At 44.2% G+C, this 27,923-nt stretch overlaps 1 protein-coding gene across 1 annotated transcript; it reads right to left on the bottom strand.

The window, feature by feature from the left end:
• Nucleotides 1-12,152: 12,152 nt before the first annotated feature.
• On the bottom strand, nucleotides 12,153-21,799 carry FICD (FIC domain protein adenylyltransferase). Its single transcript, XM_033953992.1, has 3 exons — nucleotides 21,225-21,799; nucleotides 16,441-16,779; nucleotides 12,153-14,272 (listed from the first exon to the last, which is right to left on the bottom strand). Exons 2-3 carry the CDS (start codon nucleotides 16,709-16,711, stop codon nucleotides 13,197-13,199), a joined length of 1,347 nt encoding a protein of 448 aa, XP_033809883.1. The 5' UTR covers nucleotides 16,712-16,779; nucleotides 21,225-21,799; the 3' UTR covers nucleotides 12,153-13,196.
• Nucleotides 21,800-27,923: the final 6,124 nt, after the last annotated feature.

Genomic DNA, 27,923 nt, shown 5'->3' with positions numbered 1-27,923 from the left:
TATTAATATTAAAATGAGTTCTCAGGGCAATTCTCCAAAAGGAACACCCCTCTATTTACATGGAATTGGGGTAGATATTTACTGGCAGGGACTGAGATGTTGTAGCCTTACTTTCCTGTCAGTGCCTGAGCACTAATTGGCTCAAGCACCAACAGGAAAATAAAGCAGCTCAGATCCGCTACCACAAATGGCAAACCAAAAAAAACCTAGTGGTCTAGTGCCCTCCCCAATCCCATGGAGAAGATCAGGAGGAGGGATGCCCGGTCCTTCCTACTGCAGGGTCAGGGACAACCCCCCACCAAACCAAGCCTGGTGTGCTAGTGGACCATCACCCCTTGGTACCTTTTTTTAGAAGACCAGCAGGAGAAATGCTCACTCCCTCCTGCTGGCAGTCCCCCCCCCCTCTTCAAAAATGGAGGGCCTTCCCAGTGCATTCATAGAAGCATTGTGAGGGGCCTAAGACCCTTCCCAGTGCATTCATGGAAGCATTGGGAGGGGCCTAAGACCCCTCCCAGTGCATTGCAGGATGCACCGGAAAGGCCTGCCATTTTGAAGAGGCAGGCGAGGAAGCATCCCTCCTGCCAGTCTTATAAAAAAAAAAAAAAAGGTACCGGAGGTGGGAGGGAACAGCCTACTAGACCACTAGGGCTTGGTGTGGTGGGGGATTGTTAGGTAGGGAGCTTGCTGTCAAAGGGGGTCCCACAGTATACCGGTTCCCGACCCTGCAGCAGGAGGGTGTGAGCATCCCTACTGCTGATCTTTCAAAATAAAACAGTACCCCGATGACAGGGGTGTGGGGGAGCTTATTTATTTTATAGGTGCAGCTCAAGTGTGTGTGTTGTGCATGCACAACAGCTGCTCCCATTAAAAAAAAAAAAGTAGCTCCTGCTCTCCATGCTTGCCTAGTCAGGCAGGGAGAACAGAGGCTGCTTTTATTGCAGAGAGAGGCAGGAGGAGCTATGCTAGCGACTGCTCTTCTGAGCAAACCAGGCACAGTTCCACCTCCCCTTTACAGGTGATTTTCTGCTAAGTTGCATGCTATTGTGCTGAGAAATCACCAGTAAAACAAAAATCACTCGCACCATGGTATTTTTTTTTTTACCGTGGTGTCAGAGTTTTGAGAATCTGGCCCTTACTCTTTATTGAAACAGATCCAGCCAAAAAACATCCTATTTTTTGCCCTTGACACTTCTTGCCCTGGACTGGTAGCATGGAATGTTGCTACTATTTGGGGTTTTGTCTAGAACAGGGGTGGGCAAGTCTGGTCCTCGAGGGCTGGAATCCAGATTTCCCCAATGAATATGCATGAGATCTATTGGCATGCACTGCTTTCAATGCATATTTATTGGGGAAATCCTGAAAACTTGACTTGATTCTGGCCCTTGAGGACCAGAGTTGCTCACCCCTGGTCTAGAATGTTTCTCACCTATCTACTGGAAAATAGCTTACCAGGGTAAGTACATTATGTTCATATATTTTATTTTGGTATAATGAGTTTCTATATAACAGCCAGTTGACAAGACAACCAATAAAATCAGTTGCTGCAACAATGATTTTGTAGCATAAATATACACGTTTCAGAGACAAAATAATTTATTTTAGAATATATATTATATTTATTAATAAAATACATTCCACACAAAGTAAAGTGCAAATTGCTATTGTACTTGATTTTATATCCCAGTTCTGCTGCTTGTTCTGGGATACATTTGAGGCAATGCACATTTTTAAGTTATACGAACATGGAAACTAGACATTTATTCAAACATCACTTGTCAGTGCCATCTCACACAACCGGTTAACTTAAAAACTAACTGTTTTTGCATTATACATCCATGAATATGCTACCCTTAAATTAACAAGCAACTAAAGTGTCAAACTGGAATCAAACGTTCAGCATAAGGAGCTGATGTGAATGGCCCCTGGCACTTTTTAAATGTCACTTTCAGCTACAATAACACTGGTAACTACGGTAAACTACAATGTGCTCACGCAGGTGGAAATAAACATCACACCTTCGGATCAGATTGCAATTTAACACAGCCTGTCCTCTGCCAACATTTCAGCTGCGGTGAAAGCCTTTTACCTATGTTGTAGGTGTATGATTTCAGTACGGATTAACAGCGAAGGCGATAAACCCCTCTAAAATTTACCCACTAGTATGGGTAGCAAAACCAAAGGGCTGGGCAGATGAAATATCATTTGCTGATGACAATACAGCTAAGAACATAAAAAGCCCTTCAGCTGTGAGAAATGTTTATTCCAGGGATGTCCAACCAGAGTCCTCAAGGGCTACAACCCTTTAGGGATTTCCTCAATGCACATGCATGAACTCAATTTGCAGCAAAAAGATCTCATGCACGTTCATTGTAGAGGTCCTGAATGACTAGGCATGGACTGAGGTTGGACACCCCTGGTTTCAACTGATGAATAGCCACAGGCAAGCAAATTTCTATCATCACATTTAGTTTAGAGAACATAAGAATTGCCATGCTGACAAATATGTTGTGTAAAATATTGGATATTTTCATTTCACACATTGAGAATTCAGTGCAGCCAAACCTTTTGCTCATCTTCTGGTTTTATTATTTTGCCCCCAAGACTTTGTGTCTCATTTTGCAAAATGGCATTTACAAATTCTTTACAAAACACATAATTTCTCTTAGGGGCACAGTTTGGAATTGGTTCCTTAGAGCTGCTCAGGCTCCTTTAATGGGGTTTTCTCTGTTTCACTGTTCTAGAGAGCTAGCAAAATGTATCGCAAACTGTGTGCCGCAGCGAGATTCTGGGTGTGCCACCAGGGACGAAAAGACACATGAGTGTCACTTCCGGCATCGGTTCCTCTCCACCCCCACGTGAAACATATCTCGTTTTCTCTGAGCTTGACCAAATTTAGTTGAGAATTAGTTTGGCTGAATGAACACAGCCAGGCTTGACTGTAGCCAGCTAAACCTCCCTATATCTTGAACTTTACCATGAGAATGAAGAAGTCACCACAATGTTTCTACAAGACTGCTACAGTATGCCATGATCAAAGGAAATTCCTGTGAAAGCTATTATCCCCAAATGGTGAAGACTTGGAAAAGTGGTCAATTTTCCCAGGAGTGACCTGGCAAAATTACTCCAAAAATGTAGTGACAGCTCATCTGGAAAGCTGGAAGTAGGCTGATTTCTAGAGTCTATACCCTAAAAGTGGTAGGGAGAGATAGAGATTTAAGTATGCCAGTGTTTAATCATGACGTAGAGCCTGCCCGGGACTAAATAAACTCTGGCTACCTTGTCACTATGTTAGTCACAAACTATCCCAGAAACACAGCCAAAGAATTGCAAACATCTCTAGCCTTAGCTAAGGTTAGGATTCATGATGCCGCAATAAAGATAGGATTCATGGAAGGTAGAAACCACTGTCATCCAAGAGTAACATCAGTGTTCCATCTCACATCTGCAAAAACATACCTGATGATCCTTGAGCCTTTAGGGATAATGCTTTAAGGATGGACAAGTCAAAAGTGGAACTCTTTGGCCGACAGGTCTTATTATTTCTGGCATAAAACAAATAAAGCATGCCATAGTAAGAAGATCTCAACAGACAAGGCAGTGGTGGTATGGGGATACTTTGCTGCCTTAGGACCTGGAAAACATGCCCTTATTGAAGTAATTATGAATTTTGCACTGTACAGGGATTCTCAGGCATGTCCTGTCATCTCCACTATCTGCTATATCCTCACCCTATCACTCTCCACTGCAACTGTACCAGAAGCCTTCAAACATGCTGTAGATATGCCCCTTCTTATCCAAACTACTAGAATATGCCGTCCACTGCTGTTGTCTTGACTTTCTTTCATCTTGAGCTGCCTCAACCTGCTTCAATTGAGCTTCTGCCCTTTTCATTCTACGGAAAACTGCCCTTACTAGAGTCTCCAATGAACTACTCCTGGCCAAATCCAAAGGCCTCTACTTCGTCCTCATCCTCCTGGATTTATGCAGTATCTGACACTGTAGATCACCGCCTCCTCATCGATATGCTGTCATCACTTGGCAGATGGTTCCCTTCCCATCACACTTTTAGAGTAAAATCTGGAGGTTCCTCCTCTGCTGCCATTCGGCTATCAGTTGTAGTACCTCAGGGCTCTGTCCTAGGACCTCTTCTCTATCTACACTTCCTTTGATGCTCTAATCTCCTCTCATGGCTTCCAGTACCATCTCTATGTGGACACGCAAATCTACCTCTCTACACCTGAAATTTCTACAGGAACCTGCTTGACATCGCCACCTAGATGTCTCGCCACTACCTAAAATTAAACATGGCCAAGACTGAACTCCTTATTCTCCCTCCTAAATCTGCCTCTCCCCTTCCTCTGTTCTCTATTTCAGTAGATAATACTCTCGTCCTCCCTATCTCATCGGTTTGTAACCTTGGGGTCATCTTCGACTGATCTCTTTCCTTCTCTTCGCATATCCAGTAGAAAGCCAAACTGTTGATTCTTTCTCTACATCACTAAAATCCAACCTTTCTTTTTTGAGCACACAGCCAAGACCCTCCTCATCCATGCTCTCATCGCATCTCGCCTATTACTGCAACGTGCTCCTCGCAGATCTTCTGCTAAGATATCTTTCTCCTCTTCAATTTGTCCAGAATGCTGCTGCATGCTTCATATTCTGCCAGGGTTGTTTTGCTGACGTTACCCCTTCTCTTCAAGTCATTTCACCGGCTCCCTGTTTCCGCATATGGTTCAAACTCCTCTTACTGACCTACAAGTATACAGTATTCACTCTGTGACTCTTCAGTATCTCTCCCTATACTCCACCCCGAGAACTCCATTCATCGGATAAGTCTCTCTTGTTGGTACCTTTCTCCTGTACTGCCAACTCAGTCCCTTCTACCTGGCTGCACCTCATGCCCAGAACAACCTACTTGGCTTGGTGCGTCAGTTTCTCTCTCTGGTGGTATTCAAATCTAGGTTGAAGGTCCACTTTTTTTAAGCTGTGTTTAAATCCTAATCCTACCAACCTGTAAACCACCAATATCTGTGTCATTCCCTCTATAGTCCCCTACCCTATCCTCATCAGTCCCCTTGTAAATACCTACTGTGTCTGTCTTAATTAAATTGTAAGCTCTTACGAGCAGGGACTGTCTTGAATGTTTAATGTTCAGTGCTCTGTGCATCTGGTAGCATTTAGTAGTAATAGTATCTGTCCATGAGCTGAAGCGTAATTGGATTTTACAGCATAAGAACATAAGAATTGCCGCTGCTGGATCAGACCAGTGGTCCATCGTGCCCAGCAGTCCGCTCACGCGGCGGCCCTCCAGGTCAAAGACCAGTGCTCTAAATGAGGCCAGCCTCATCTGCGTATATTCCAGTTTAGCAGGAACTTGTCCAACCTTGTCTTGAATCCCTGGAGGGTGTTCTCCCCTATAACAGACTCTGGCAGAGCGTTCCAGTTTTCTACCACTCTCTGGGTGAAGAACTTCCTTACGTTTGTACGGAATCTATCCCCTTTCAATTTTAGAAAGTACCCTCTCATTCTCCCTACCTTGGAGAGGGTGAACAATCTGTCTTTATCTGCTAAGCCTATTCCCTTCAGTACCTTGAATGTTTCGATCATGTCCCCTCTCAGTCTCCTCTTTTCAATCTTTTCAAGAGAGAAGAGGCCCAGTTTCTCCAATCTCTCACTGTACGGCAACTCTTCCAGCCCCTTAACCATTTTAGTCGCTCTATTCTGGACCCTTTCAAGTAGTACCGTGTCCTTCTTCATGTATGGTGACCAGTGCTGGATGCAGTACTCCAGGTGAGGGCACACCATGGCCCAGTACAGTGGCATGATAACCTTCTCCGATCTGTTCGTGATCCCCTTAATAATTCCTAGCATTCTTTTCGCCACTGCCGCCACAGCAAGACAGTGATCCAAAATACAAAAGCAAATCTATATCTGAATAGTCAAAGAGAAACAAAAATTAAAGTTTTGGATTGGCCTAATCCAAGTCCTGATATGAACCCAACAGAGAAGTTGTGGCAGGGATGGAAACCAGCAATTCATGCACAAAACCTTCCAATGTGTTAAAATTAAAGCAATTCTGTAACGAAGAGTGGGCTAAGATTTCAAAGAATGATATCAAATTAATTTGTTTGATTGTAATTATTGATGTTAAGACAGTGCAACCACTAAACTTAAGTGGTAGTTCTTTTCACATGGGTGATATAGGTAGGTGTGGGATAACTTTGTTCCTTAAAATTAAAACTAAATTTAAGAACAGTGTTTACCTATGTTCCCTTTGTCTAATTTTGCACTTTGTTCAAAGATCAGAAACCATTTAGGACGACATCTATGCAATAATGAGGAAATCAGGAAGAGGAAGAAAAAAGCTTTTTCACATCACTGTATAGGCAGAGCAAAATTGCAGTGGACTACAATTATACATTGGTTATAGAGGACGAAAAACAGCATGTCAGTGATGTCTGGAAAAAAACAGTAAACTGCATTCTACAATCTCCATATAAGCAAAGACTGTGTGCTCTGTTCTCATCCACAAAGAAGAAAGATGAAGAAGTAGACATGGTAGTCAGTTAATTTCCTTTATTGCAGAAGATCACATATAAGGTACCCGACATGGCCCTCTTTCGCCCAGCAGGGTTGTTTTAGGGGTGGTATAAGTACCTCAAGGTGTATTTCTATGAATTCCACTCTCACTCGATAGTGAACAGAGCCACTTGTTTAATGCGAGAAGTTTGCTCTCTTTGACGGCAACTTGTGACACCATACCTCAGGTCTCTCCTTTGTGGCATGTGATAGGTTATGCCTGCCCCTGAAGCAGCCCTGCTGGGCGAACACAGTCGCATCGGGATAAAGGATTTTAACCCACTATCATCCTTCTGGGACTAACAGACCGCTTGCTCATCTTTCTTCTAGGACCTCTTTTCTCATCCTACAAGCACCCTGTACATCACTCCAACTCACTCGAAACATCATAATTTCTTTTCAATGGAAATATGCTGGAAAAATTAAACAGGTGTTAAAAAAAAACTGGATAAAAGGCAAGACAATGCAAAGTTCCTCTCTACAAGGCAAAGATTAGGAAAACATCAAAGTGAAGAATCAGGAGACCAACTCCAAACAAATTCTGTCACACGCTGTTTTACAGACCTCATGTTGCTACACTAGCCGGCTGATTTGTATGATTTAAAGTTTCTGCCCCACTGGAGCACCATGTCTGCTCAGATTTCTGGCAGGATGACATCTATAAAGCGCACACTTCAATCTCGTCATTCATTAGGAATATGGATTTTGAGTCACACAAATGTTGTGGGTTCTTTCTCTCTCAAAGAGTCAAAATCCAGCTTTGCTTAAACCAGCAATTCTTGGTTTGCACATGCATTATTGTGGTGCACTTGTGAAACAGATATGCACATCTACAGAAACTGTGGGTTTACACAAGGAAAAGACCTTTTATAAAAATGTATCGTGCATGGTGCGGTGGTATGGAGTGTATTTGTAAAGTAGGGCTATTCAGAGGAGGAGTTAGGGTGGAGTGTGGATGAAACCATATTTTACATCTGCTCCCGAGCAGGTATAATAGCTGTGCCTTCAATTTATGGCCATTTCCGCAGGTTTTGTGCTAATATTTTATAGATGCACAGGCTAAAATCAGTGCTTTCCTGCCCTATAAAATTAGCCTTCCCCTACTTGTAACAACAATCTGATTCCTCTAAAATTTAGGTTTAAAATTTCCAAAATTCAGGTAAATATTTTTATAACAAACAATAATCTTTAGTAAAATGCACAGTAAAAAGAGAACAACGGTAAGGTTGAACCCTAGGGCATGTATTTGTAACAATTTATAAAACAGGACATACCTATTGGGAGAGGTTGATGAAAAGTTCTCAGCCCAACCAACTTCTAAATTCTAAGCGTTATTTTGCCACTGTAGCTGAAAAGAGTGTTATTTTATTTTGCAAAGTGCCAATTTGCAGAATCATAATGCTATGTTTCGACATTGCCATGCTAACGAAAAATGTGGAATTTTCAAGTGTGGAACTCTGAGCCATTAAAGTTCCTATTCCTGCAGAGGAAAACTTCAAAGAGAATCCATGAATGTATGATGCAAATATTGAGTGACAAACTTTCAGCGTGGAGATTGAGACTGAAGATGCAGCAAGGTCTGGGAGGCCTCAAATGGTGTCAACTTCTGAAATTGTTGACCATGTCCATGACCTGATTTTGGCAGATCAGCGAATATCAGCTAAAACAATTCTAATCTAATCTAAATTCTTAGTCTTATACACTGAATCATCTCCTAAAAAAAGGAGCTTGATTCAGTTTACATAATTAGATCACAAAGAAAGATCCATTAACATTCATTGGAGCTATAGCCTAAAAAGCAATGAAACATAGTTTAAGGTTTTACGAAAGATCTGAAGCGATAAACATGATCTAATTTGAGGAGGTCGTCCATTCCATATCGCAGTTAGCAAGTATCAAAAGTGTGAAATTTTACTAATGGACTTGATTCCTCTTTAATGATGGGAAAGAGAGCTTATACATATGAGCTGTTCTCGTGCCCGAAGATCTCATGGTGTTTAAGACGTCAAAGGAACAAATAGTCCATGTAAAATTTTAAAGATTATTTAGGCACATTTAAAGTGAACTCTCAATTGAAACAGAAGCCAATGTAATTTCCTCAATAGAGGCGACGCGTGATCAAATTTTTTCATTAAAAAATAATCAGTCTGGCAGCAGCATTTCGAATCATTTGCAGCTGTTTCTATCCCACATGAATGGAATTACAGTTTGAACCAACATTGCAAAATGATCTTGATGGAACAGATGACGAACTTTTCTCAGCGTGTAGAGACTAACGGAACATTTTTTGGTAAGATTTACTGGCATTGAAAAGAGAGAAAAATCTAAAACAACCCCTAATACTCTAGAACAGTGCTCTTAAACTCACGGCCTGCCAGGTACTATTTTGAGGCCCTTGGTATGTTTATCATAATCACAAAAGTAAAATAAATCAGTTTCTTTATCATATGTCTCTTTAGCTATAAATTACAATACGATTATTAAGACTTAGCCAAAAGGAAAAATTTATAGAGTTTTACCTCGAGCAAAATTGTTATTTCTTTAATAAGACATTAACTATTTTTTTTCCTGAGGCCCTCCAAGTACCTACAAATCCAAAATGTGGTCCTGCAAAGGGATTGAATTTGAGACCACTGCTTTAGAAGATGATTCTATATGCAAAATATTACCGGAATTAAGGATAACTGAAGATGGCAAACTACCAATTTTTGGGCCAAACCATAATAATTTTGTCTTTGTTGCATTAAGCTTCATATGAGCCTGAAGTGACCATGGTTGCAATTTAGATATGCATGTCCATGACCTGATTTTGGCAAATCGGTGAATATCAGCTAAAACAATTGCCGAGACACTACAGATATCCAGGGTGTATAATCCACAAGCAGCTGGGTATGCAGAAGCTGTCAGCCAAAAGTTTCAATGCTGACGAGAAACAACGTCGAGTGGACACTTCCAAGTTGATTTTGCAGCATTTTCAGTGAGCTGGTGCCACCTTTTTGGAACTGGGTACTGTTGATGAATCATGGTTCAACACATACACCCTTAGATAGAAAAATGATTCCCGTTTAGGACCTCAGCGGTGCAAGCTGTGAGAGCATTTCATTCACAGAATTGTTTGCACTAAAGTCTTCATCGGTCTGAATATTTTATATATTTTTTTATTTTTCTTATTTAAATACTTCATTTACTAAATAAATTAGAAAGGTACTCATCTCTTTAGAAAAGCATAGCAGGGGCTCTTCACCAACATAGGCTATGTTTCGCCCAGGGGGCTTTATCAAGGTATTTTCCCCTTTATTATGCCGTTCCATGAATACTGCCGATAGTGTTTGAAATTATTGGAATTTAACCTTGGAAAAACAAACTTTCTATTGCCTTATACATTTGTATTTCTGATGAATCATGGTTACACCACTATGATCCTGAGACAAAACAACAGTCCATGCAATGGCAGCACTCCGGTTCTCCAAGGCCAAGGAAATTCAAGACACAAAAGTCAGCAGGAAAGGACATGGCCTCAATGTTTTGGGATCAGGAAGGTTTTGTAATGACTGTCTTCCAAGGGGCCAAACAGTTAGTGCAGAATATTACTGTACCTTGCTGTGATGATTAAAGGAAGCATTGAAAGAAAAAAAGGAGAGAGACGCTGCGGAAAGGAGTTCTCTTTTTGCAAAGCAATGCACCTGCTCACAAAGCCGGCAAAACAATGGATGTTTTGACGCAGTTGGGGTTTAAGCGCATAGACCAGTGATGGCTAACCTTTTTGAGCCCGAGTGCCCAAACTGCCGCACAAAACCAAAGAATTTCCTCAAAGTGCCAGCACGTCAATTAAACCTTAATAAAAGATTTTAGTATCTAAAAACTCTTTATAAAGTTGCCTGAACTATGTAACATCATTTTTAAAGGTTGGAATCTTTGAATTGTCAGAGAATCAATTTGATTCACAATCCTTTGGTTTTCATTTCAATGCCCGGTCCTCCCAATAGCCAGTCCGGCCCTGTTGCCAGGTGAGCTGCAAAGCAGACACAGGCACACTCGCCTCCCGCATATCTTAATTGCGGACCTTCCCGCGTGCCAGCTGCAAGGCCTTCGCGTGCCACAGTTGGCACGCGTGCCATAGGTTCGCCATCGCTGGCATAGACCATCTGCCCTACTCACCAGATCTTGCTCCGTCTATTTTCTGTTTCTAAACCTTAAAGAGTTTGAAAGGGCAACAAGTTTTGAGTAATTTGGAGGCGATTGCAGAAGCAAAGCAGTATTTCAGTGACCACCAACAATTTATTATTTCTATAGTGCTACCTGATGCACACAGCACAGTACACTAAACACGCAAGAGAAAGTCCCTGCCCAATAGAGCTTACAATCTAATTAGACATCAGGGCATTTTTTGGAAGGGCTATAGAAACTTCAGACACGATGTGCCATGTATATTGAACTTAGGGGTGAATATGTAGAATAACTTGTAAGTCTCATGGCTCTACATCATTCCCTTCTTGGTTGGGCGGAGAACTTTTCAGCACCCCTTCCTACAACCACTAACCAAATTTAAAATTAACTTTCATTTAAAATGAAAGTTCAAATCCAATTTTCTATACTTCACACTGAGGAATTCCCTTCAGAATAGCAGCATTTATTCAAAAATCCCACCAGAAAAACAATAAAAAAAAAAGTTCCCAAAATCGAGCAGTGAATCTATGGCAGAATTGGTCCTGTGCAAAGTTATTGCTTTGTAAAGATTCTCCTCTTGTACTGGTACATCATAAACCAGACTACTAGGGCTAGTTTCTAAAGTATCTTAACTCAATTACCCAGGGTTCTCTGGTCTTCGGGTAGTATGCTTGTTGAGAAGATGCATATATAGTATCTAGCACAGGGCTTAAGTCCGTTTTATGGAGGGGGATGCTCAGTCTGTATACTTTCATTACAAAAACAATCAAGAGTAGAAAATGGCAGATTCCAAAGAGCTACTCCTTTATCTTAAGTGCTTTTCAATATATGTTAGAGCCACCTAAAATACCCCCACTTGGGAATTCAAAATTTGTATTTTTTTTTTCTGCTATTATGAGCCATCAACAGCGTATTCAAGCTTATTGTTAGGAAATGGGAGAATTCATCCTTTTAATACTTTCCAAAACAAAAAAATATCACCAAAATTTTCCCTAGAGAGAAGGGAACACCAAACAACAAGCAAGGCTGTGGGAATGGATGCTCTTGCTGTGAAAGTTTAATAAGTGTCTTCACAATAAAAACAATGCAATTCAATAAGTCTTCGTAATAAAAATTCACAAATAAAACCGATGCAAATCGGTTTGTAAATCCGTTTAGCAATGTTGGCTACTGCATGATGCAGTTCACGCATTTAGGGCTCCTTTTACTTCTCAACAAGCATACTGCGCTAGCGTTTTTAGGGCGTGCTGAAGATTAGCAAGCGCAAACCTCGCGCTACACGGAAAATACTAACGCAAGCTCTATGGAGGCGTTAGCATCTAGCGTGCGCTAAAACCACTAGTTTTAGCGCACGCTAGACGCCAACGCCTCCATAGAGCTTGCGTTAGTATTTTCCGTGTAGCGCGGGGTTTGCGCTTGCTAATCTTCAGCGCGCCCTAAAAACGCTAGCGCACCTTAGTAAAAAGGAGCCCATAGTAATCCGGTTCCAACTCACAGTTCTTTGTACGCTTAGTGGCAGAATTTAATCTTGTGGTACAATTGGATTGAACCCCAGAAGAAAGTTACCACTAACCAAAACACAGATCTCGTCGGGCCTATACCACTCTCCTTGTTGTGTGTTATACAGATTTACAAACTGATTTGCATCGTTTTTTATTTGTGAAGACTTTTTATTAAACTTTCACATCAAGAGCATCCATTCCACAGCCTTGCTTAATGCTTTCAAACCAACTGAAAACCTGATCAACCCCTGTTTGAACCTATGTAACATTTCAGGATTGGCAAACCTATGGGCTCCTTTTACTAAGGTGCGCTAGTGTTTTTAGCGCACACAGGAAATTACCGCGTGCTACGCTTCTAGAACGCCGGCTCAATGCTGGCGTGAAGGTCTGGCGCACGCAATGTAGCGTGCGCTATCCCACGCGTTAAAGCCCTAACGCGGCTTAGTAAAAGGAGCCCTATGGCTTCCAGCTCTGTGGCAGAATTGGAAAAAATAATAACCTAAACATTCTTTATCAAGTACTGATACTTTTATATTAATTTTATAAAGTTTACCAAAATTACTGAAAAGAATGAGATTGTTACCTCTTTCAGGTTTTATATTGTGGTGCTCCACTGAATGTGGCTAGTAGCTTCTTTGTGACCCTGCCATCTACTTATGACCAGGGTAGGTCATTAAAAAAATAAACAGAAGGAAAAGGTACCAGGAACAACAATGGAGTAGACGGCAACACAGTAGGGCTTGTCCATTTGAAAATTAGAAGCACCTACTGTGTTGCCATCTACTCCACTGTTGTGCCTGGGTTGCTTATAGTAAGACAGGATGTTGGGCTCATTGGACTCTGATCTGACCTAGCATGGGCACAGCACCTGTTCTTATTTGTCAGAGCGGAATAAGCCAACTCTTTGAGTCGAAGGTGAAAGTTGCATCACTTGCGATTGTGTTCTGTCTAGGTTTTGACCGGAATGGTTTGCTTGCATCCAGAAAAGCTGGGATTGGCTTCTGGTAAGGCTACAGCGTGTTCAGTTGTGGCTATAAGCAGCATGTCTAACGTCGTTTCAGTACATTTGGCAATGAATCTTATAAAAGGTCGAACGTCTCCTTCATTGGCCATTTCTAAAACATGGTAATACTCAGATCGTTGCTCCTTGCGGATTGTGATGGGTGGGTAACCTGCCTGCATTAATATAACATTCATTACCAATCGTGACGTCCTTCCGTTCCCATCTACAAATGGGTGAATGTAAACTAATTTGTAATGTGCTAAAGCGGCAGATTCTACAGGGTGTAAGTTCATGGCATCATCAGAATTTAACCACTGTACAAATTCTTCCATCTGTTTTTCAACATCTCGAGGGTGGGGTGGTATATGATGCCCCACAAAAACCTGGTTCGTCCTAAATCTCCCAGCTTCAACTGGGTCCACGTAGCCCAACACCCTCCTATGTATCTGCAAAATTTCATTAATGGTTATAGACCCTAATCTGGATACCAGAGTGGTATTTACATATTTCATAGCTGCGTGCATGCCAATTACTTCATTCTGCTCTTCAATACTTTTTCCGGGAACAGCATATCTGGTCTCAATGATGTGCCTTATTTCAGAGAGGGTTAGAGTATTGCCTTCAATTGCCACTGTATGAAAAATATGGTGGTAATAGGATTCCTCCATGACACGGCGCAGTGCAGAGTTACCTTTAGGGATGGCCATCACTTTTTTGACTTTGCTGTCAATAATGCTGAAATACCGCTGATCAATCTCTTCAACAAGAGGCAACGTTCGGTCACGGTTTATTAAGGCCTTTTCATCACAAGGGGAAATCGTCAATGCTTTGGAGTATAAATATTCAGCTTGGATAATGTCTTTCTCTTCTTCCAAAAAGATTCCCAGTTCAGTCATGGCATCCACATAATCCGGATCCATCTTGAGGGAGTGCAGGAGAAGTTTGTGAGCTTTTTCTCGCTTTCCTTGCCGTTTCATTTCTAGAGCTTGGTTTACAGCTGCTTTAGCTTCCAATTTCACATCTAAAATAAACCCAAAAGTAATAAGTTGGTGTATAGTTTCCATTGCATAAAATTACACGAATACGTATTATAAAGAAAAAAAATACGTACACGGCCATTAGTGAATGTTTGGTTTACTTTAAAGCAAAATTGCTAATTTACATCAGTGCTGACTTATTCCTTGACGGAGATTTTTAAAAAGACGAATCTTAGTTAGCTTAAACTATGCAAGAACATGTGTTATATTTGTTAAAATGTTCACTTACCAAAAAGCATCTTTCTGCACTGATTTGTCAGACTGGTTCCATATATACATAAAAGCAGGTCATCTTGCTAAAAGTCCTGCCTGTTTACTTTTCTTCTAGAAGATTCTTTACACATTAAGATTTGTTTATATGAAGGGTAATTTTGATCAAAGCATGATAATACTATAGGAGGCAATTTTTTGTGTGCTTTTCTACAAGTAAACTGGGATTCAACTGCAGAAACACCTCCAAAGCCCTCTCCTCCCATGTGTGTGGGAAAAAGAGGCAACAGATATTTTTTCAGTTTTCTATACTGTTCTCCCAGGGGAGCTCAGAATGGTTTACATGAATTTATTCAGGAACTCGAATATTTTTCCCTGTCTGTCCCGGGGGGGCTCACAATCTATCTAATATACCTGAGGCAATGGGGGGATTAAGTGACTTGCCCAGGGTCACAAGGAGCAGCGTGGGTTTGAACCCACAACCCCAGGGTGCTGAGGCTGTAGCTTTAACCACTGCGCCACACTCTCCCCAAGCAATATTTGCAAGATTTCAAAATGAGACCTGCAAAGTAAAGAATTCTTCCAGCACCAGAATTTCAAGGGGAAACTCCAAAAGGGGTTCCCTTTAAAAACAGGCTTACAGACCTACTTGTTCTATTGCAAATTACCCTCAAGGACCAAATAGGTCTGTATAGTTTCTAAAACAACATAAGAACCGTTATACTGAATCAGACTAAAGGTCTACCAAGCCCAGCATTTGTAGTTCCTAACAGCTGCCAATCTAAGTCATCAGTACATGAAGTTTATTAGTTTAACAAATTTGATAAACTACCCTTCATATAATGTCAGAGCAGAGTACAACTCAAAAATAGCAAATAAAAAATACAATTTCATAGCAGGGTAAAAAAAAAAAAAAGAACAGATAAAAGAAAGATTAGCTTACCTCAGCATAGAACTCCTGTGGATTTATCAAATTTATTTGTTTATTTTTTTATTTAACACACTCATAGCTTGCATATCAAACATCAGCACATACACAATTAAAACAAAACAAAATATAATACACAATAAAAAAACAATCTATAACCCTAAACCTAAAGCAATTACTGTATATACTCGAATATAAGTTGATCTGAATATAAGTTGAGACAACCATTTTTCCTCCTTTTTTGGAGGGGAAAAATGGGGAACTCGAATATAAGTCGGGCTGCTTAATATTCAAGTGTCCTGCCCTGACAGGTTCTGCACCCAGCCCCCTTCCCTCCCTGCCATGCACTCAGTCTCATTCCCTACCAGGCTGTGAACCAAGCCCCCCTCCCTGCCAGGCTCTGAACACTGTCCCACCTTCCTTCCCTGTTCCCTCTTCCCCCTAAAAAGAGCCAACCTCATCAGTGATGTCACAATGGCTTGATTGTCCCGTACCCCACTCTGCCCTCTAACCCAGCCAGCAGATGAACCCTTCCCCTTAACTTAAACCACATAGTGGTAGACCAGGACAGGAGGGATCCCTCCCGTCTCCTGCCCCGGCCGACACTAATAATTATCACCCTCTCTTCTTCCCTCCCTCGCGTACCTGTTCCCTGGTGGTCCAGCGTGTATCCCGCACTGAAATCCTTTGTAAAGGTAGTAGCCAGCGGGCCGGCATGCAGGAGCGAGCTTTTTGTGCTGCCGGCCGCCCCTACACCACTCCTTGATAGGCTGCCGTGAGAACCTGTACAACCAGTGCACATCATACGCGTACAACTTCTCCCTCACACCAGCCAGTTTTGGGGATGTAGAACGAAACGTCCGAGTTTCAATTACTTCCAATGGAGAACTTTGCTTTGATATGAGCGCTTTGGATTACGAGCATGCTTCTGGAATGAATTATGCTCGCACACCAAGGTACCACTGTATAACTCAGTGTTAAAAGAATATATACAAACATCAATCACTGCCTTACCTGAAGTGGGTTTAGGTTTGGGTTTAAGCACCAGTAGTTCTATGGCAGTTGAAGCTACAGCAAGTCCAGTCTGCCCAGGATACCTGGAAACTTCGTTTCTGCCCCAAAGGGTATACCTCAACAGGCAGAGACTTTTCAGGGCAGTATGGCATTGGTCTTCTATCCCTCCCAGTGGAAACACCACTAGGAGGGATCCTACCAGAACTACTAGGACTGCCACCCATCCACACCGGTTCCGAATAGTCACCCAGTTCTTCTCTAGGACTGCCATTGCAATAAGGTGGATCCAACTTCAGGGACTGACACAAGGACCATTTTTTTCACCATTTACATTTGGATCTGAACAAATAATGAAAATATTATTTTAGTATATTGAAACACATGGTTTTTGCTTTTAAAGCAACAAAGAGATATGCAAGCTTGAACTTCTTCAGGTTAGAGGCATCTCTAGAAAAGAAGATAGTGGCACAAAGAGATGGGGGTTGAGACAGAAGAGAGAAAAGTACAACTCTAGGGTGAGGACACCTTGGAGGTTTGGGGAGGAAGGGAAAAAGAAGAAGCTGCTCCAGGTGATGGAGGCACTGTGGAAATGGGAAAGGAGATGGAAGAAAGGAGGCAAGGCCAACTCAACTACTGTATATATATACTCAAAATTAAACCCATCTGAGTATAAACCAAGACACCATTTTTACCCCACTTTTTAGGGGAAAAATGGTAACGAATATAAACCAGTCCAGTGGCAGTCTCACGAGGCTCCAGCAGCTTTATGAGACTGCCGCTGCAAGTCTCAACAAACATTTTTACTGCGGAGAAAGAATGGGCAGGAGTGAATGGGAATCGCTCCTGCCCTTATGTGCCACTAGACCACCAGGAAATCAAGGTAGGCCTGGGGGGGGGGGTGTTGGGGCGAAGGTACATGCTGAGTTCTGCTGGTTTGGAGAGGGGGAGTTGGAGGGGAAGACTTGAATATAAACCGAGACCCCCATTTTTGGGCCATTTTTTTGGCCCCGAAATATCTATTTATATTCAAGTATATATGGTATTTAATTGCTTCCAGCAGCAACTTCTGGGGACTAACAAAGAGTTCCAGTCAAAGGAAGCCAAAGACAATGTCAACCACAAAGAACACACTTTTACCCAAAGGAAGGATGGATAATTTTCAAACAGCCAATCTGCACAGGTAAATGTTTTTGGAAAAAACATTTATATGGATGATAATTTTATTAAATTACTGTTTTTTTTTGCTCCATAAGACGTACCTTTTCCACCCCCAAAAAGGGATGGAAAAGTGGGTATGTCTTATGGAATGAAAACACCTTTCCCCCGGTACCTTTTTAAAGTTGCTGTGGTCCAGCATGCTCTCCTGCTGTACGGCTAGCTTTGGTACCAGAGCAGCACGAAAACAGGAGCACGACTGTTGCACTTCCTGCCTGGTCCATGCCACTTAGAAATTGGCTGATGTCAGTTCACCGAGAGGTGCAGGACCAGGAAGGAAGCGTAAAGGTTGCGCTCCTGCGTCACACTGCTGAGATTGTGATGTCATAATGCCTCATTCCACAAATAAGAGCCAATCTCATCAGTCCTGTACTCCCCTCTGCCCTCCAACCCAGCCAGCTGATTAACCATTCCCCTTAACTGTATCCATGACATCCTGTTGTCTGTTTTGCCTGTTTAGATTGTAAGCTCTTTTGAGCAGGAACCGTTTTCTTCTTCTTTTTGACTCTGTGCAGCGCTGTGTAAATCTGGTAGTACTATAGAAATAATTAATAGTAATAGTAGTATATGTCAGAATGGTTTACATAAATTGCTGCCTTATAAAATTACCCCATGCCCAATGGCATAGTGAAAAGCGCCCATGGCAATGGCGATCCACCCCAACCACTTCTTCCACACGTGTCCTTCCCTTCCCACGCACCTTAACATTCGTGGCATGAGCAGCAACCCCAACCTGCTGCTCGTACCAGCATCGGCTCTTCCTCTGTTGTCAATTCCTAGGCGCAGCTTCAGAAGTGCCCTCAGTGGAAGAGTCGACGCTGGCGTAAGCAGCAGGCTGGTGTTGCTGTTTGTACCACAAATGTTAAGGAGGTATAGGGAAAGGGAAGCGGTGCATAGGTGTGGTGATGGGGGGGAGGCAAGGAAAGAGCAAAGTATGGGTGCTGGCACCCCCAAGAAAATGGCGCTTGGGGTGGACCACCCAACCACCCTCCCCTACTACAACATTGGGGAGGGGGATGCTGCTGGACAGGGAAGGGTGGGGGGAAAGGGAGCCCAGGAGCAATCTTGGTTTGCTTTGGGGAAGGGGAAGACAGAATATGGGCCATGGAGAGAGACAGAAAGACAGGCAGGCAGTGCACCAGAACGAAAGCCAGACACACAGAAAGACAAACAGACAGGGGTCTCAGAGAGAGAGAGACTGACAGAAAGAAAGACAGGCAGACAAAGAGGGCCAGGGAGAAACAAAGAAAGAAAGAAAGAGACAGGCAGCGGCGTACCAAGGGGGGGGAGAGAGGTCCACCCTGGGTGCAGTCTTAGGGGGGGTGCACAGCTGGACAGGTCAGAAAATTCCTGGGCTGCAACGGCACTCAGTGGCATTGGCGCCCCCCCTCTGCGACGGCACTGAGTGGCATTGGCGCCCCCCCTCCGTGACGGCACTCAGCGGCATCGGCACCCCCCCTGCCCCGCGACAGCACTCAAGTTCGGCCTCCTTCTCCCGGCATCAGCAGAACTTCAGATCGGCAACAGGTGCTCAGTCAAAAGCTTCCCCTGACTGAACTGCCTGGGCGGAAACAGGAAGCTGAGTCAGGGGAAGCTTTTGACTGAGCACCTGTTGCCAATCTGAAGTTCTGCTGATGCCGGGAGGAGGCCAAACTTGAGTGCTGTCGCGGGGCAGGGGGGTGCCGATACTGCTCAGTACCGTCGCGGGGGGGGGAGGGAGCCTTTCCGATCTTGTTGCCAAAATCGGAAAGGTGAGGGAGAAAGATGGGCCTGTGATGGATGGAGAGATTGAGAGAAGGGGACAGATGATGGAAGTGGGGGAAAGAAAGAGAAGGGGCAGATGATGGAAGTGGGGAGAAGAAGCAGATGATGGAAGTGGGGAAAGAGAAGAGGGCAGATGATGGAAGTGGAGAGAAGGGGGAGAGAGAAGAGGGCAGATAATGAAGAGGGGGAAAGAGAGAGAAGGGGGCAGATGATGGAAGTGGGGAGAGAGAAGAGGGCAGATGATGGAAGTGGAGAAAAAGGGGAGAGAGAAGAGGGCATATGATGGATGTGGGGGGGGGAGAGAGAGAAGGGACAGATGATGGAAGTGGACAGAAGGGGGAGAGAGAAGAGGGCAGATGATGGAAGTGGGGGGAGAGAGAGAAGGGACAGATGATGGAAGTGGACAGAAGGGGGAGAGAGAAGAGGGCAGATGATGGAAGTGGGGAGAGAGAAGAGGGAAGATGATGGAAGGAGGCGGAAGAGAGAGAAGGGGCAGTTGATGGAAGTGGAGAGAAGGGAGAGAGAGAAGAGGGCAGAGGATGGAAGGAGGGGATAAATAAAAGGAAGGCACATGATGGGGGAAAAGGATTGAGTTAGGGAAATACTGGAGGGGGTGAGGGAAAGAGGTGGCGAGCTGTAGGTAGACAGTAAAAAAGGGAATTGATGAGAGGGTAGTAAGAACGTAATCTAGATTGATGCAGAAAATAAATTGAAAAGGAAAATGAGGGAAGAAAGGGATTGCAGAAGAGAGGTGTGGGAGAGGGAAGGAGAGAAGAGAGATGCCAGACCAATGGAGGTGAAAGTAGAAATGGAAGGGGGAGGCATACAGTTTCTGGAAGGGGCATAGGAGAGAAGATGCCATATAGGGGCAGAGAGAATACAGACAGTGGATGGAAGGAAGAGAGTAACAAGAAGATGAGGAAAGCAGAAACCAGAGAATACAAAGGTAGAACAAATTTTTTTTTTATTTATTTGTTGCTTTAGGAGACATGTGTCACTGTTTCTGTGGTGTTGCATTGTATGCAGAGTCCAGCTTCTTGCTGGTTCAATTTAACCTTTGTCTATGTATTTCTATTTTATCCTTCTTTTTACAAAACTGTGTAGCGTTTTTTAGCGCCAGCCGTGGTGGTAGCAGCTCTGATGCTCAGAATTCTATGAGCGTCAAGAGCTCTTACCACTGTGGATAAAATCCACACTACAGTTTTGTAAAAGAGGAAGGGGTTAGTTTGTGATGACATATTCCATACTAGGTGAAGGTGTTTTCTGTGTGTTCAAAAGATATGGTTTTCTGTTAGGATTGACGTGCTGGTCTGGCTTGTTTAGTTTTACAATGGGTGTATTGATGTACTGCATATGTAAGATGCTGCCTTTTCCTAGGTACTCATGTGTGACATGTGGCTTGTTACTAAAAATCATATTTTTTGTACAGATGGGGGGGGGGGGGAGTGCCAAAACATGATGGGCCCCGGGTGTCACATATGCTAGGTACGCCACTGGAGACAGGGGCAGGGAGAGACACAGAAAGACAGACATACATATATTCTAGCACCCGTTAATGTAACGGGCTTAAACACTAGTTTCTTTAATAAGACATTAACTATTTTATTAGTACCTACACATCCAAAACGTGGCCCTGCAAAGGCTTTGAGACCACTGCTCTAGGGCACTTAATACCATTGCAAAGACCCTGGTTAGAAGAAAGGCTAAGCAAGCAAGTCAGCTTGGAGATGACAGTCGGGAAAGAAGGGGAGGCATTCCCTCCACGGGGGGACAGCCAGCTCGAGAAACCCGGTGCCCGCCCGTACCTCACGTCGGACGTTAAGTCCAGCCCGAGCCCGGTCCCGTCCCGATGCCTCCGACCTCCGCCGACAGCAGCGTCTCCTTACAAACCCCGCCCCCTGCTGTTTCCGTCCACGCTCCTTCCAGGTCTCTATGCCACTCGGTGACGCGCCTCTCCGTCAGGGGCGTCAGCTCCTCCGCGTTCAGCCAATGAGGAGCGCCGAAGCTCACAGAGGCGGTTGATTGGCCAGGTTTCGTTGCTGCCGTGCTCCTCGCTCTTTATGTGGGTAGGGTAGGGTTGGACGTCGGAAGGGCTGTCATCGCGTGGGAGTCGCCGGTTGGCGGATGGTTCTGCTTCGGGGAGGAGCAGTGAAGTGTGATTCCGCCCAGGAGTCGGGGGTTAGGAGGAAGGGGACAGAGAGGCAAAGTTACTCGTTCCAGGCTTTGAACTTACATCCCGAAGCGAGTGTGGCGTTTGTAGCGTTGAAATTAGGGCTGTAGGTCCCATAGTGCAACGGGATGGGGTGGTCACAAGTCCAGGACTGTCCCTAAACCTGTCTGGAACTGGGTAGAACTATTTCCACATGGCTAGCGACCGGTATTTATTTTTGTTATTCTCAGGCTGGGCTGCAGCTCGAGGGACACGTTACAACACACAAGGTCTGAGCTATGGCAGCATCAGTAGCTTTCTTGCGTTCGCTGGGGGGGGGGGGGGACGGGGCGGTCTTTGTAAAAGGCACAGGCCTCCCATCCTACTTGCCGTCCCCCTGACGCGCGTGCGCGCCCCTTACCTGTTTAATTTTTCCTGCGCGAGCAGCAGTACGAACTCGCTGCCCGCTTCGGTGCCGCCTCTCTCTGATGTCACTTCCGGGCCCTGCGCCTAGGAAGTGACATCAGAGGGCTAGCCAACATGACCTGGGTAGCAAGTTCGTGCTGTTGCTCTCGGCCCAGAAAATTAAAAAGGTACAAGGGAAAGGGTTGGGAAGAGGCAGGGGGAGGGATACTACCGCCCCAGGCACCACTTACCCTCGCTAAGCCACTGCTTGCGTTCCACTCCCATTGATGAAATTTGCAAAACAGCTACTTGGTCCTCAGTTCACACATTCACATCTCACTATTGTCTATTCCAGGTGAGATGGTCATTTCGGCCAAGCAGTGTTACACAATTTATCTTCCTCTTAATGGCCAACTCTCTTCCTTCATCCCATTTCAGTAAGCTAGGGAGTCGCACATGTGAGAATATCCTACCAGCTTGTCCTAGGATAAAGCACAGTTACTTTCCGTAACAGGTATTATCTGGGGAAAGCAGGCAGATATTCTCACATCCCTCCCACCTCCTCGGTTGACTTCCTAGCTTGCTTACGGAACTGAGGTACTGTGAGCCGGCATTGGGCGGCAAGATGCACAGTGCGGGCAGTCATGGTTTCTAAAAACAGTGGAAATTCACTTTTACCACGTACCAGGCTCTGTGGATGACATCACAGCAGAGTACAGGAGTGGTTTGCCATTGTCTTCTCCTGTGTAGTGTCTGGCTCCAAAGTTTCACTGCTGCCCAACATGAGGCCCCTTGGCCTACGCACCTGATATTCCTAGGTGGTCTCTTCTTAGCTTCTGATCTGTAGGCTCCTGGTAATACTGGATCGATAACATCAAGGGGAAGGAGAATTAGTACTGTGATGATGCCATGAGATCTCGATGTTCATCAATGCTTCGATGAAAAAACTGGAGTTGGTACCTGCGGGCCTTTATGTGCTGTGTTCAGTGTGGGCCAGTACCAAGGGATTCGATATTAGCATCAGTGCCGCATGCAGCTTGAAATGTCACCAATATCCCTCTTGAACTCTTCCAGCTGATCCCGGAAGGAGTGCACCAGTACTGCTGGCTCATCCGCTGGTACCGTCGATACTGTCAAGGCTAACTCAATGTATCACATAGTCCTCTGACTGTGATCATTTGAGATAAGGGATCTAGAGTTTGAGACCATTGAGATGCTAGAGTCCACTGAGATGAACTGAGATGAAGTCTTGCGAAGGGGGTAACATGAACTGTGGATGCCATGTAACCTATGAGAGGCATCATCTGTCTCGCTGACTTGATTACAAAGATGGGGGTGGGAGGCAAATTTGGTCCTCGAGAGCCGCAAACCAGACGGGTTTTTAGGAGTTCCCAATTAATATGCATGCGATCTATTTTCATACAATGGAGGCAGTGCATGCAAATAGGTCTCATGCATATTCATTGGGGAAATCCTGAGGCCCAGAGGTACTGTTAGTGTGGAGGAAATGCCATTGCCAAAGATTATGATTTGTTTGGTAAGTAATAGCTACTATCTGAGATTGAACATAAAGATCAAAGAGTATCTCGCAATGTGAGAATCATTGGTAAACAGTATTCCTTGGGTTTTCATTTTGACCACTATGTGCATTGTACAAACTCAAGTCTGCATTTATTCAATTTTCTACACTGTTCTTCCAGAGAGTTCAGAACAGTTTGTTCAGGTACTTGAGCATTTTTCCCTGTCTGTCCTGGTGGGTTCACAATCTGTCTAATGTACCTGGGGCAATGGGATGATTAGGTGAACCCACAATCTCAGGGTGCTGAAGCTTTAGCTTTAACCATTGCGCCACTCTAGAAATCAAAATGTAGCAGAAGTGAGCCAAGTATAGGACACTCAAGCCATTGTGACATCACTGATGAAGTTGGCTCTTAGGCATTGGTGGAATAAAGCATTATGATGTCACAATACCAGCTCTGGTTATCAGAGGCTGAAACTTTTCACACTGGTTATTCCATTTTCTATAGTGTTCTTCCAGGAGAGCTCAGAACAGTTTACATGAATTTATTCTGTCTGTTCCAGTGGGCTCACAATCTATCTAATGTACCTGGGGCAATGGGAGTCACAAGGAGCAGTGTGGGTTTGACCCCACAACCTTAGGGTCCTGAGGTTATAGCTTTAACCACTGTGCCATACTCATCCCTTTTGGCCACCTAGAGTCATTATTTGCATGATGAGCCTCAATACGATTGGCTGAAAGAAATGCAATAATCAGTCTTCAAATACTATTTCAACTCGTCATGCCAAATGTTGAGAGTCATGAAATTTCCCCTGATGAACATAAAGCCGCATTCAATAGCTCGAGCAAATAGTCATCATTTCAAGCATCAGCTGTTTATATACTCTTTTAGGGGTTTTATTTATTTATTTTTTTTAAAAAAGGATTTTTCTGTGCCTGTGGAAATTAGCATCAAATATAAGATTCTAAACTGGAACTCCTAGGAGTCGTCAGATAAGCAAGAGTTTGGAGAATCACAGTCACAGATTAGCAGCTGTATATGTTGTGTGCTACATTATTTATATTATTTCATAGTTTCACATTAATGATGTAATAGGCTCGTTTGCACACCATTCAGTCCTATCCTATTCTATAGTGTGCCTTGTATTCTGCAGTTTTTCATTATCGGATGATATATTTGGTGGAAAATATTCTGCCACATGCTCCGCCTCGCCAGCTGCGTTCTTTGCTCATGCAGATTTACATGTTGCGACCATTAAGGAATTGCATTTGTGACTATGATTTATTTTCTTCGATTCTGCAAAGCACGTGCTCTTAGTCACATTCTCTATAAGTTGTAAGTTATTGATTCCGTATCTTTGTTTTTTGATCCTGTAGCATGTTATTGACTCTGTAGCGTATGTATCTCTGTTTCTGAAAACTTTGTGTATGTATTCTTGTAACCCGTTCTGGGCTCCTGGGGCGGACAGGCTATAAAAATGAATAAACTAACAAATAAATTTGCAGATGTCCAGGGACAGTATATTTTCATGTATAGGCCCCAGTGAATGGAACAAGCTTCCACTGAATATTCGTCAGCAGCATAATTAGCAAAATTGGGGAGAGTGTGGCGCAGTGGTTAAAGCTACAGCCTTAGCACCCTGGGGTTGTGGGTTCAAACCCACGCTGCTCCTTGTGACCCTGGGCAAGTCACTTAATCCCTCCATTGACCCAGGTACATTAGGTAAATTGTGAGCCCACTGGGACAGACAGGGAAAAATGCTTGAGTACCTGAATAAATTAATGTAAACCGTTCTAAGTTCTCTTGGGAGAATGGTATAGAAAACTGAAGAAATAAAGTTTTTTAAAAAATTTGCTGAAAGAGCACCTTTTTTTGTAAAATGAAGTATGGAATTTAAGTTTTGTATTTGGATATAGGGGGTCTTTTACTAAGGCGTGCTAGCTGATTTAACACACGCTAATTGCTAACGTGTCCATATAATAGGCATGTTAGCATTTAGTGCACGCTAAATCGTCTAGCGTGCCTTAGTAAAAGACCCCCATAGTGATATAGCGCAGGCCGCTTTACTATTTTATTGTTTGTAATGGTCATGGAATATGTAGTGTCTTATGTAAGTACACTTCTCCCTCCGGATTCGCGGGGGATAGGGGCAGAGCCTACCGCGAATGGTGAAATACCGCAAATATTTTCTGATCCGGCTCTGACCCACTTCCGCCTCCCTCCCGCCTTCCCCCCGGCATCCCGGCCTTACCTGGTGGTCTAGTGGGCTTTCGGGGCAGGAACGATCTTCCTACGCTCTTGCCCCGTGTAGATCACCAGTAGGAAATGGCTGCCGTGAGTTCCTGTAGTCTCTCGAGACTATGACGGGAACTCCCCACAGCCATTTCCTATTGGCGATCTACACGGGGCAAGAGCGTAGGAAGATTGCTCCTGCCCTGAAAGCCCGCTAGACCACCAGGTAAGGCCGGGACGCCGGGGGGAAGGCTAAACTATGGTTTTTTTTCTTCTTTTTCCCCTCCCCAAAAATCGCAAATATGTGAAATCGCGATTGCCGAAACCGCGAATGGGGAGGGGGAAGTGTATTTGCTGTGACCCGCCTTGGAAAAGACGGGATACAAATAAATAAACTATAAGCTAAACTATCCCCCTCTTCTATGAAGCTGCGATAGCAGTTTCTAGCGCAGAGAGCCGCTCTATGAGCGTCAGGAACTCTATGAGCGTCAGGAGCAGCGCGGGCCATTCAGCGTGGCTCTCTGCGCTAGAAACTGCTATCGCAGTTTCATAGAAGAGGGGGATAGTTTAGCTTATAGTTTATTTATCTTCAGTAATAGAAGAGAATGCCAACAAAAAGCTCACAGACAACACTGCAGTTATCAAATCAGTCTATAAGATCAGCCAACCTTGTGTTCAGAAAATAGGTACATTTTTAGACCATAAGACACACTTTTTCCACCCCAAAAAGGGGTGCGTCATTTGGAGTGAATACACCGTGTGCCTCCCCCCCCCCCCGGTACCTTTTCTAAGTGGCGGTGGTCCAGCATAGTCTGCTGGACGGCTGCCTCTTTGCAGAGCGATGTACAACGCAAGAGCGCAACCTTTGCGCTTCCTGCCTGGTCCTGCGACGCTTTGTGATTGGTTGCAGTCAGTTACTGCGTTGTGCGTTGCTCTGCAGAGAAAGGCAGCCATCCAGCAGGAGACCTTCAGGACCACCGCTACTTAAAAAAGAGGGGGAGGGGGGCTTCGGGCTGCAGGCTGCTTCTACGGGCTGTTTCGGGCTTTGGGCTTCCCAGTAGAGAATGACACGGTGGCAGTTACCCGAGGCTAGCTGCGAGTAACCCGCCAAACCAAGGGGGGGAAGTGCTCACTGCAGGCACGGGGACAAGGCCATTCACCGCCCCATGGAGCGGTGAATGGCCTTGTCCCTGCAGTTAAGGGAGGGAAGGTGCGCGGCCCCCTCCCTAAGGCCAAATCTATCTCCCTTCCTCCTCCTTACCTTCGTGGCATTTTAGTAAAGAAACTTACTGAAGCTGGCGAAGCCTGCCTGCCTGCAGTCGCGTGTGTATGGGCATAAGCTTCTCCTCTGACGCAACTTCCGCCCATACAAGCGACTGCAGGCACAGGCAGGCAGTTTCCGCCGGCTTCAGTAAATTTCTTTACTAAAGAGCCACGAAGGTAAGGGGGAGAGAGGGAGATTCTCGGGCTGCTGAAGGGCGGTGAGGTGGCGAGAGGGAAGGGTGGATGCTACGGTGACAGGGCGGAGAAGGGGAAGGTGGGGACGGGGCGGTGAAGAGGACGGTGGGGACGGGGTGGTGAAGGGGACAGATTTTTTCCCCATGTCATTCACTACTTCCCAGCACCAGACCACCAGAAGCACCTATGTGTAGAGGAGGAATAACCAAGCAAAAAAAATTCTGAACCAAATTTTTTTTTTTTTTTCTTGGTTTTTCCTCCTCTACAGGTGGGTGCGTCTTATTGTCCAAAAAATACAGTATATGTTTTTATTATGAAGGGTGACTGATAAATCATCTTTCAGAACCTCTACATCCACAGTTTTTTTCTTCTCATCGCTTGGATTGCTTTCACTGTGGAATATTGGATCTTCATTCTGCTTTATATTGTGTCATAGAAACATAGAAACATAGAAAGATGACGGCAGAAAAGGGCTATAGCCCATCAAGTCTGCCCACTCTACTGACCCACCCCATTAAGTCTGAGTACTAATGACCTAGTTCCTTAACTCGACCCTCGTAAGGATCCTACTAGGGCATCCCATTTATTCTTAAAGTCAATAACGCTGGTGGCCTTGTCATACACAAAATTCTTCACCCTCGCTAACAGATTGCACCAAATGACTCAAAACACAGGAGAAGCTCCTATATATAAAATATATTCAGTCTCATGAAGTTGGGACTTGTTGGAGCAAGATATCC

This window comes from Geotrypetes seraphini, chromosome 8 (genome assembly GCF_902459505.1).
Source record: "Geotrypetes seraphini chromosome 8, aGeoSer1.1, whole genome shotgun sequence".
Classification (NCBI taxonomy): domain Eukaryota; kingdom Metazoa; phylum Chordata; class Amphibia; order Gymnophiona; family Dermophiidae; genus Geotrypetes; species Geotrypetes seraphini.
The sequence above is the reverse complement of the archived record's forward strand: the minus strand, read 5'-3'. Positions and strand labels throughout refer to the sequence as shown.

Coding starts and splice junctions, on each gene's coding strand:
- FICD (XM_033953992.1), bottom strand. CDS start 16,711: ATGGCAGTCCTAGAGAAGAACTGGGTGACTATTCGGAACCGGTGTGGA. Junction 14,273..16,440: donor CAAACCTAAACCCACTTCAG/GTAAGGCAGTGA, acceptor GGTTTATTTTAG/ATGTGAAATTGGAAGCTAAA.